This window comes from Pinus tabuliformis, chromosome J, assembly GCF_031772625.1.
Source record: "Pinus tabuliformis cultivar Carrire ecotype Pingquan chromosome J, CPIR1, whole genome shotgun sequence".
NCBI lineage: Eukaryota > Viridiplantae > Streptophyta > Pinopsida > Pinales > Pinaceae > Pinus > Pinus tabuliformis.
The window spans coordinates 1,151,306,073-1,151,318,006 of NC_142295.1; the positions used below are offsets into that span (position 1 = coordinate 1,151,306,073).

At 35.4% G+C, this 11,934-nt stretch overlaps 1 protein-coding gene across 1 annotated transcript; it reads right to left on the bottom strand.

The window, feature by feature from the left end:
- Window positions 1–1,678: 1,678 nt before the first annotated feature.
- LOC149231163 (uncharacterized) lies at window positions 1,679–3,841 on the bottom strand. The gene is made up of 2 exons (XM_089376213.1): window positions 1,958–3,841; window positions 1,679–1,797 (listed from the first exon to the last, which is right to left on the bottom strand). Exon 1 carries the CDS (start codon window positions 3,832–3,834, stop codon window positions 2,044–2,046), a length of 1,791 nt encoding a protein of 596 aa, XP_089232339.1. The 5' UTR covers window positions 3,835–3,841; the 3' UTR covers window positions 1,679–1,797; window positions 1,958–2,043.
- Window positions 3,842–11,934: the final 8,093 nt, after the last annotated feature.

An 11,934-nucleotide genomic window follows, 5' to 3' on the forward strand; every position in this document is an offset into this window, starting at 1 on the left:
CAATGAATACACCACATCCACATTTCCTTCGAGTGCACGCCCCATCAAAAAATCTAACATGGAAGCTCTGCCACACCTCCTTATGTTGAAATGATCTCAAAATCCATGGCTTCTTTCTAGGGCCAATCTCCTAAAAATAAGAAACTATCTTTATAATAGTTCCTCTCACATTTACCACTTTTTTCTCAAAGATCCTGGAGCTACAACATCTCCAAATGCCCCCAAAGATATAAAATGGCAAAGAATTATGTTCCTTGTATGTGCTAAACCAGTGCGTGAGATATGTCTCTCTCGAGCTTTGAATCCATATTGCATCTAAATTTAGTGACTGAATGACTCCACCCACGCTGAGGTAGCAAAGGGACATGTGAGGAATAGGTCACCCACATCTTCAATGCCATTCAAGCATAAGATACATCTTCCTAAACCCACATGGCCTCTTTTCAAGAGATTCTCCCAAGTGAAGATTTTAATATGTATGACCAACTAATTTGCTTCCTGCCCTAAATAATATTTAAACATATTTCACCATATATAAAATGCACACTTCTTTTATGTTGCTCCCAATAGTTCCATATTTTTATTATTCATATATTTCTCACTTTTGATTCACTGCGACCACTCCTGTTTAAAACTCCAAAAATTCTCAATAAAGCTTTGTTAAAACCTTCCATGTCCAGTATGCCTAACCCAAAAGAACTTTCGTGATAACATCAATTTAAGTTTTTATATATTAAATTTTTAAATAGTTTAAACATCTTGAGTTTAATTTAATGATATAATTTCGAAATTTTAGTTTTTTATTATCTAAATTGTATTTTATATGTATAAATATTTTTAGAATTTTTAAAACGTTTAAATCATTTTTATTATTAAAATTATAGTTTAAATATTTTATATTTAAAAATGTATTATATAACTTTTTGATGTATAAATAGTTTTAATAATTTAGAAAAAATTAAAACATCATAATTTTTTAAATTAAAAATATTTAAATTATATAAATTTAACAATATAAATTTGAATTTAAAATTTTAATAATTTTAATTAAAATTTAAAAAAAAATTATCAAAACCATATTTAAAAAAATTAAAAATATAAAACATTTAAACTATTTCAAATTTTATACTAACATAAACTATTTCAAATCTTATACAAACATAAAATTTGTAAACCACCTTTCCGTATAATAAAAATATTTGTAAACCACCTTTCCGTATAATAAAATTGTAATTAAAATAAAAAAAAATCTTACATATCTCGTAATTTAATTATTTTTTATTAATTTCAAATTTCGATTTAAATAGATTTTAAAAAGGTTGTTTTTAGTGTATTTTTTTTTAGAGATTTTAACGTTTAAATTTGTAGTGTTTTTTTTTAAGTGGTGGAATATTGATTTGTGTTATTTAAACTAGTTTTTTGAATGTATGTATGGATTCAGCACCTTGAAAAATCCTTAAGACAAAATTACTCATCAAACTTGTGATTTTAATAAATTTTTGCTGAACTCCAAAAAATAAAAATAAAAACAACTCACTTTAAAAATTGCTTTCTCCTTTGAAAAATAAAAAACTATTTGCAGTTTGTGTTACATTCATAGATTCACATGTCCAACGCCCAGGAATTTATATCCGATAGTCAAAGCTTTCTTAAATTTTAAAAAGTAACTTTAATTTAATATAAAAGATAATTTAAGATGAAAAAATCTAATTTACATGACATCAAATCCTTAATTACACTGAAAACACGACATTCATAGAGTTTAGTCCAGTCCAGCAAAGTTCAATCTGTCGAAACCTGGACGGGCAGGCGTCGGAATTTGTACAATAAGTAATAATAATAATAATTTAATTTAACACAAATGACAAACTTAAAAAAAAAACCTGTCGAAACCTGGACGTGCATCGGAATTTGTTTTAATTTACATGATATAAACCCTTTATTATATTGAAAATACCTCTGGTCTGCGTGACATTCCAGCCAAGTTCACAGATCGAACCCTGGGCGGGCAGCCGCTGGAAACGATACACGATGGTCAAAGCTTCAGAAGCCCAAAATGCCATCGACAAACTGGTAGTACCGCCTGCACAATCGCCTGCTCAGAGCTAGCACTCCGATGACAGTTCCAAACCCAATTGCAACTCCCATTCCCATTCCAGCTTTCCACGATTCCCACCAATGCATTGTCTGCTCACCGTCCTCGTCCTCGTCCTCTCCTGCACCGGAATAAGAAGTATGATCGCTGCAGTTTCGCTGAATTTGATGCCCACAAAGCTTCGAATTCCCCCAGAATGAAGACGCCTCAAACTTTAGTCCATCTGGAATCCTCCCTGACAGATTGTTATTCGATAGGTTTAAATAGCCCAATGAGTTCAGAGTTTCCAAATTTTCGGGTATTCCTCCCGATAAATTGTTGGATGAGATATCTAAAGCTTCTAAATTCACCAGTTCCGCGAATTGGAGGGGAATGTATCCTGTAAAGTGATTATGTGATAGATTCAGAGACTGTAAACCCTTAAGATCGCTCATGCCGTCGGGGATGTGACCGCGGAGATTGTTTGCGGAGAGGTCCAGAAGAGTCACAGTGGAGAGGATGTATTTATACGACATTTCCTGACCCTTGACCATCAGGTAAAGTTCTTCTTTATAGTAATTTGCGTAGACAAGCGCACTTGGCGGTGATCTTGCGAAATCTTTATTCCTCAATGCTGACAAGTTTGAGATACATGGTGGTATCGAACCTGACACATGGTTTATTGCCAGATCCAGAATTTGGAGTTGTTGAAGGTCGCAAATCTGGATAGGTATCTCACCTTCTAAATTATTTGATCTGAGGACAAGTAAGCGGAGCTTTGAAAGATCGGAGATCCATTCAGGGACTTTGCCTGATAAGCTGTTTCCACTCAATTCCAAAATTTCCAACATTGTGCAATTTCGGAGGGATGAGGGAACATTTCCAATTAACCTGTTGTTATTGATCTGCAATACCTGGAGTTTCTTCAAGTTTCCGAATTCCATCGGTATCCGCCCTTCCAAATTATTTTTTGCTACATTCAATACCTTGAGAGCAGAGCAATTACTGAAACTCGAAAGCAACTGCCCGCTAAGATTATTGGCTGAAAGATCCAGAGCCTCTAGATACTCTGTTTGCTCACAGATGCAAAGAGGAATCCGGCCCCCGAGTTTATTTGCTGCTAAAGATAAGAAAATTGAACTATGCAACATCATGCAGATTTCTGAAGGCACTGGACCTGTAAGGTTATTTACTGATAGATCAAGTACCGACGGGAAGCCTGAGACAGAACTTCGTGGACGGGGAAGGCTTCCATGAAATAGATTCTCTCGTAAGTCCACCACTTTCAAAGAAGTCGACGAGTTATACAGCTGTGATGGTATTGGCCCTTTCAACTGATTGTGTGCAAGGTATAAGCTCTCAAGTTTGGGGAGATTCCAGAGCCATGAAGGGATTTGTCCTGTGACAGTGTTACGGGACAGGTCAAGTGTCGTCATAGAACGTTGAGTCTTCATAAAAGGGGGTAAACCCCCCTTTATTTGACAAACAGATAATCTCAATGTATCTAAATCAAACGGCGGAGTCCAGTTGGATGTGACATTCAAGCTTAATTTGTTACTGGACAGGTCAAGATATTTCAGATTGTTCAGACTTCGGAAATGTGACTCTGAGATTGCTCCGCTCAAAGTGTTGTGAGTAAGACTGATATAGGTCAGTTTAGACAACGATCCTAGAGATAATGGGAGAGGTCCTGTCAATTTGTTGTAGCTTAGGTCTAGTACAGTAAGCAAGTGGAGGGAGCCCAACGACTCTGGTATCATTCCCCTCAGATTGTTCTTCTCCAGTTGTAGCACGGTCAGAGATGACAAATTTCTTATAGAAGACGGTATGGAGCCATATAAACTGTTGTTTGGCATCTGGAAAAAGGTCAGGCTCTTCCATTGGCCCTGAAAAATCTGGGAAACGTTGGCAGATAATTTATTATTTGCCAAGGAAATCCATCGTATCTGAGGCATCTGAGAGAGCTCAAACGGAAGAGATCCACTGAGATTTGCATTGCTCATCTGCAAATCTACCAAACTAGTCATATTCGCTAACCAACTAGGGAATTCAGACTGAAATGTATTTCTATCTAGATGGAGAATTTCTAGGTATGTAAGTTTCTGCAGGGAAGGGGGAATTGAACCTGTAAGTCCACAGTTTGACATTGTAAGGTTTCTGAGGTGAGAAAGACGACTTACTGATTGTCCCCATGAGGACGACGTTGCTGAGAGATCGACTCCGTTGAGAGAAAGATTTGTCAAGGCCGTGAGTTTAGCAAGCCATGAGAGGTCCGGACTTTTCAACTCAGAATCAGGGGAAGAGAGATCGAGTCCTGTCAAGTTATTCAGATTTCCGAGCTGCCATGGAACGGTACCTGCAAATCCAGCTGTGGACAGGTTGAGGTATTTCAAGTTTTTCAAAAGACCCATCTCTTTAGGAATAGGTAGACCAGTGAAGTTATTGAAGCTGACATCTAAATGCTCCAAGGCCGTCAAGTTAAACAGTGCAGCAGGGCGCAAGATGCCGCTCAAACTGCAATTTTGCAAATCCACCGCAACTACAGCACCGGTTCGGCTGTCGCAGGAGACACCTTTCCACTGGCAACAGCTGAAAGAAACATTCCAAGAAGCCAAACGTCCCGCGGGATCATGCAAACCGTTTTTAAAAGCCAGAAGAGATTGCATCTCCTGACTCGAACAATCACCGACTTTGCCTGAAACGGTTGTAAAAATGCTGGACACAACTATCCACCCACTGAACATTTGAATAACAAAACGGAGGAATCCTTTATGCAGAATGGTCATCCTCCGTGGTTCTTGGTACAAGTATCTGGATTGCAGGGTGGATTTGGCCATCACAATGATTTTGTGGGAAATACAGGTCTCTCAGCTCTTGCAGGTGTTTATCTATAGGAACACACACCATACATATAAATAAACTAAAAGCTAGAGCCGTCAAACATATATGGAAATAAATTGGGTCAAAAGTAAAAACTAGAGCCGCCCACAGATGGTCTAAAGCATCTACAAGTATGAGGAAAAGAAATGAGCTATTTCACATTAGAGTCATTTCCAAGCATACTAAAATTGATACTTTATTTGATAGTGGGTCACAAGTTAATTTGATTTCCGAAGCAATTGTAAATAAGTTGGGTGTAGAAACAAAACCTAATAAAAAGCCATATCCATTAGGTTGGATGTGTGATAAAACTAAGCTACAAGTTACGAACCAACTTATCCAGAAGCCAGAAGAGATTGCATATCCTGACTCGAACAATCACCGACTTTGCCTGAAACGGTTGTAAAAATGCTGGACACAACTATCCACCCACTGAACATTTGAAGAACAAAACGGAGGAATCTTTTTTGCAGAATGGTCATCCTCCGTGGTTCTTGGTACAAGTATCATCTGGATTGCAGGGTGGATTTGGCCATCATAATGATTTTGTGGGAAATACAGGTCTCTCAGTTCTTGCAAGTGTTTATCTATAGGAACACACACCATACATATAAATAAACTAAAAGCTAGAGCCGTCAAACATATGGAAATAAACTGGCTAATAAACTGGAGGCTAGTTTCGCCAAACATATGGAAATAAACTGGGTCAAAAGTAAAAGCTATTGCAGTCCACAGAACCTCTAGGTCACTGTCACCGGAACCTCCATGGTTGGTTCATGATTAGATGTGCTCCCAGCTTTTTCAGGTATGGTCCCCTTAGGAACTTAATTTACCGCGTACCAACAGTCAGTCCGTGGATCCTGATGTATCTATCGTCTTTCTCATTCCAAATACAACAGCCGCCAGAGGGCAATGAAATCTGATTATAAACCCTAAACTCAACTTTTTACCTTAGTCTTTTTAAGTCGGTTGGTTATAATTTTTATTTTAGGTTTTTCTCATCATTTAAATATTAGCAAAATATATAAATTAAACGAGTAGTTTATATTCACTCGAAAATAAAATGATTGGTAAATATTGATAGGTATGAAGTTATGAAAAATATTAAAATATTTACTTTATATATTATATATATCATATTTGGAATGAAAACGATACCTCAATGCAATAGAGGCTTTTGTTATAATTTTTTTATTTTATTTTCTCATCGTTTAAATATTAGCAAAGTTATATAATTAAAAGAGTAATTTATACTGGTTATAATTTTATTCAGAAAATAAATGGCTGGTAAATGTCAATATGCATTAATTTATGAAAAATATCAAAACATTTACTATATATATTATATTTGGATTTATTTTATGTATTATATATATCATACTTTGAATGAAAACAATACCCCAATGTAAGAGAGGGGTTTTTGTTATAAAAAAAAGTCTTATAGTTTTTATATAAATTAAAAGTGTAATTTATACAAGCTACATTTTCATCTAGAAAACAAATGGTTGGTAAATGTTGATATGCTTGAATTTATAAAAAAATGTCTTAAGAAACTTGAAGTTGAGTGGAGAAAATAACAATTATTCCACCCAACCACCCAAGCCAAACTCAATTAACGAAAAACCATTTACTCTAGCATACATCTCATATTACTAATATTAAACAAAAATCATAAAAATTAAGTAAATTATAAATTTATTTTAAATTATTAATTAAAAGAAAATTAGTATATGAGTTAAACATATATACATTTTAAAAAATATTTATAATATTCTTAATCATGGAGATTCACCCCACTTTACCATGAAAATTTTGAATTTGTAAATAGTCTTTGCTACAATACTATGGGTCAATATCGTGGGTTATTAATACCACATGCCTAATATAATATGTGTGATATGGGTTCCGTTGGGGTTAATGCAATTGGCAATGACCGTGAAAATGAAGTGTCACCTAACTGGAAGTATTGGGTTCAAATCTTGTGTAATCCCCCAGGAGAAAGCCTAGGCATACAAGGAGTTGGGAAGATAGTAGTAGGCCCCGGTGTTGGACGAGCTGCTAGGTCCTCTAGCTTACAAAAAAAACAAAAAATACTTGGGATATGACATTTTCTTTAATTAATTAATCTTAAAAGAATTAACTAAAAGGGAATAACTAACTTGGAGATAAATCTTAACTCTTGATCTATGAATATTACTGAGAATATTTCAACATATTTTGACTAGAATAAAGAGATTTTCCCACTTAATTTAGGTAAGGATGAAGAGATTTGTCACTTTGCTTAGCTTTGGTCAGAGATAAGCCTTCCCCATAGATAAGACAACTGTGAAAAGAAATGCACCGCAACAAATCTGTATGCAATGTTTGAGATAAGCTAAGAAGCATTCCACTCTAGAATGGCCATGCTTTTTGTAGATAAGTGAATATACAAAACTTTGTATTATGCATCCAGATTTCCCATGTTGAAAGCCTCATAGAAGAGCAAGAAGGTTAGTTTTGCTAACAAGAGAATGAGAGGAAGGAGGTTCATGTTGAAGTTACTAAATTAAGGCAGGGCCAAATGATATGGAGCCTAAAGCAATAGATGACCACATGGGGGCACATAGGGAGCTGCAGATTTTTCATCTTTTGCTATCTTAATTCGTGTTGTGGACTTACCCATCTGAGGCTTGGTGTCAACATTCCTTTTCCTTTTATTCCTCAAGTTTGGTCGGACTTCTGACCGATTGTCTGGGGTACTAGACCTGTTGTGTGTGGTTTTGGCCTAGGATCTCGCCCGATCTCACTCTGTAATTCAATATATAAAGTTATTTCTAAGATCATTGTGAACATGATTCACCCTTTTCTCTCGATTGCAATCTCCTCTGAACAATTTGGGTTTTTACTTGACATGCTCATTCATGATGTGGTTGGTATTTCAAAGAAGCCATACACTTTATAAAAGCCAAAAACATATGTGCCTTAATTTTAACACTAGATTTGGTGAAGGAATATGATCGTGTTAACTGGGACTATCTCCGCTTGTTGCTTATTCATTTAGGTTTATATTTAAGTGTGACTAATTAGATCATGGCTTACATTATCTCAACGAAATTTATTGTTCTCATAAATGACTCTCCTTCATATTTCTTCACAATATCATGTGGATTGAGATATGGATGACCCCTTTTGCCCCTATTATTTTTACTGGTTATAGAGGGCCTCAACTATATGATTATCGCTGCAAAAGTAGCAAGAGACATTCAGGGTATTAAGGTGTCAAAAGATATTTATGTCTCCATCTATTATTTGTGGATGATGTATTGCTCCTTGGTGATGGCACTGTGGAGGAATGGAGGACTTTTTGTAATATTTTGAAGACTTTTTTCCTTACTTCTGGCATGTCAATCAGTCAAGAGAAGTCTTTTTTTCTACAACACAATGTTCTTGATGATATTTGGTTGACTATTTATACTTTTCTCCCTTTTGCAGTGGCTCCTCTTGATTATGGTTTTACCTATTTGGGTTACCATTTAAAGCCAAACTGCTATCAAGTGTGTGATTGGAAATCACGACTCTTGGATCGTATCAATAAACACATCAACCTATGGTGTAACATGTGGCTTTCTATAGGTGGTAGGATGACCCTAGTAAAGGTTGTCCTAGAGGTGCTTCCTATATACTGTTTCACTTTATTGAGGTAGCAAAATTAGTTCTTAAGCGGATGAGGCAAATTTTCTTCAAATTTTTATAGGATGGCAATAAAATGTGGTGAGGCTTTAACCTATTAAGTTGGGAGGTACTCACTAGACCCAAGAGTTCTGGTGGATGGGGTTTTAAGAACCTCTTCCACTTTGCAAATGCACTTGCAATGAAAAGAATCTGGAGGCTTATGTAGGGTGTGGGTCTTTGGAGCAATATTGTTGTTGATAAATACCTAAAAAACAAATCCTAGAATGATTGGTTTTTGTTTGGAAGCACTCCACCTCGAGAGGGAGGATCAAATATTTGGCTTGGACTTTTGGACTGTTGACATTGGATTCGGAAATTCACTGCTTGGAGTGTGGGCAGGGGTGATCTTATTCATCTGGGTAAAGAACCTTTTATTGGTGTGGAATCCTTCTACAAATTTCCCTCTGCACTGGTCACATAATTATCTGTGTGGGGTAACATTGTTTACAATAGATCTATTTTAAAGAGGACAATACCAATACTCAGCCTAGATGGTGCACCTCTACCAACCTGGGGCTCAGTGGCTCTTATGAATTTTCCAATGGGAGGGCTCCATAAAAAATCTCTCATGTAGTGGTATCTTGTTGACTAACAGACCATATCAGACTATATGGAGGGGTAATCTAGCATATGGCCAATTTATAACTACCCTGGCTTATCATATGATTAGTGAAAATTCTACTCCCTTTGAGATCAAATGGTGGAAGAGGAAGATTTGGGGTTGGAACATCCTGCCTAAAATTAAATACTTTCTCTGGCTTGGTACGGACAACAAAATATTGACTTGAGAAAATCTGGTGCGACGTGGTTTCTCTGGCCCAAATTGCTGCATTTTATGTATGTGGGACTTTGAGTCAACAACACATCTCTTTTTCTACTGTAATTTTCCAGAGACCTCTAACTTGAGATGGGCTAGATCCTCAATCTTCTTATGTTGGGTTCAATGAGCTTTCTTGAGAATTGTGTTACTTGGTGGATTCATCAGTCAAGTCTTTTTAGATTTCTTCCGCCTTTTGTTGCATGGGTATTTGAAAGGTTCAAAATAAGAGATGTTTTGATGGTCCCCAATTTCGTTATACCTGGATCCTTTCATAGGTTGTTGGATTTTTCCAGGACTATATGAAACCTTTGTCGGCTTCTAAATGTCGATATATCTATTCCTTGGCTCTCCCTTTATGTGAATGCAAAGGATATTTTTATGGGGCTCAACAACGAGGTACCTGTGGAAGTGGAAGCCTGGACTTGATGCTTGGGGATATAAGTGTTCATTTATTGATGTTTTCAGGTTCTAGTATGAATACCAAAGCATAAATCATTGGGGTGTGGGTGCTTTTGTATATTGTTGCCTTTCTGGAAGTGTCAACTCTCTAGATCTTTGGAGATTCTAGAGTTGTCATAGATTGGTTGAAGGATATTGGTAATTTTTAGGTAAACATGACGATTATGAAGATGAGTTAAATTTCCTTGAGGCATGGCTTGCAACACCATGTCTAGATTAGGTATGTGTAGAGTTTGCAACAATGAACCTTGAAGAAAACTTTGATGATGAAAACATTAATGAAATTTTTAGGTATTGGAGTCTTGAAGAAATGATTTTTTGTTATAAACTTATGTGGCAATAGATTGAAGATGAATAACACAGTACAAGAGATGACATGTGGTAGCGGTCCACATACAACTCGTCTTTTGAAGAAGTCTAGGACATTCTTAGACAACTTGGAACAATGGAAGACTTACACCAACAAATGAAGAAATTGAGGTTTGAAGTATACAACACAAAGAAAATATTGAAACAATTTAGAGGCTACAAGATTTAGAAGAAGAGAAGAAGAAAAGTAAATCTACTTGAAATCATTTTTTTTTAAATTGTAAGCCTAGCAGAGACATAGAACAACATGCATCTTACTTTAATTTTTTGTTCTTGTTGAAATTAATGGGGAGTGTTGGATAATCTAATTCCAGCCACCTGCTAGATGTCACAATTGTCCATCTAAGTGTCACAATCTATTGTAGTTTAGTCCAATTCTATTGAGTTCAATTTAGTCTCACTGTAGTAATTTATTACTCATGTCTCCAATGTAATCTTGTTTAACCGATTTGTAATATTTAGTAGAGAAATCCTCTGCTCCACATTAATGTTCATTCTTTGTCAATTAAATGTGGTGGAAGTACTGCTGGTGGTAATTTTAAGGGTGCTAAGAGAGACGGGATAAATTGGTTGTGAAGAAATCAGAGGATTCTGATGATGGAGGACAACGTAAAAACATGGATAGGGATAAGAAGAGAGCCAAGGAGATTGTTCAAAGGTATGTGTAGAAGATCAAGCCTATGTACGTTAATGTTTCACAGATATGTAATGAGAAAAATCAGTTCGTATATCTGGAGAAATCTCAAGGAATGAATGGAGTGAAAACATGTAGATATATGGATTCAGAGAGAAGTGAGAGGCAGATGCCATTTTCATATGGCTTGCCCTCATATTTCCCTTGTAACTTCTTCAAAATAATAGAATCATATTTCGAGCATGCATTTTTGTGTAAGACAAAAAGGCTCTTCTTCAAAAACTTACGCGAGGTCTAATAAATATATGACCAAATTTATTTTCCAAATAGATCTGTAATCATAGAATATTGATAGTTTAGTAAAAAAAGTTTCACACACTCAAGACCATCTGCTTTGAATATGCCTCAGCCCAATGTACCATTTTTCTTTTTTTCCAAAGTGGAAAACCTATTATAACTCAGCTTTTGAAGTAGCCATTAGGACATTCATGTATGTCTGCTATTACTATTATTCAAGGATAACTACACTGCCCGGAATGACCTCATTGGTGGTCCATTAAAAGGTAGGCTTTCACTCCTGCTAGATGCCTCTACGTCTTAGGCATAACATGTTTTCTTACGTCAGAAGAAAACTCAACTCAATGTATTTTTCCATACTAGATATAAATAATTTAATGAATATTTTGAATACAATGATGACGTATTAAATTTATTTTTTATTATATTAAAAGGGGTGAGAATTGAATTGAACATGAAAAATGAGATATTGGATATAAGTAATTTAATGAATATTTTGAATACAATAATGACATTAAGTTTATTGTTTTTTTTTATTAAAAATGTATAAAGAGAGTTACCATGAAGATGAACTTTATAGATCATTCTAAGTTGAGAATTGATTTTAAATGTTTACTAATATATATTTAAAAAAAAAAAAAATTATGAAAAATAAAAAGTAAAGGAAAATATATTTGTAGTTGGTTTTAT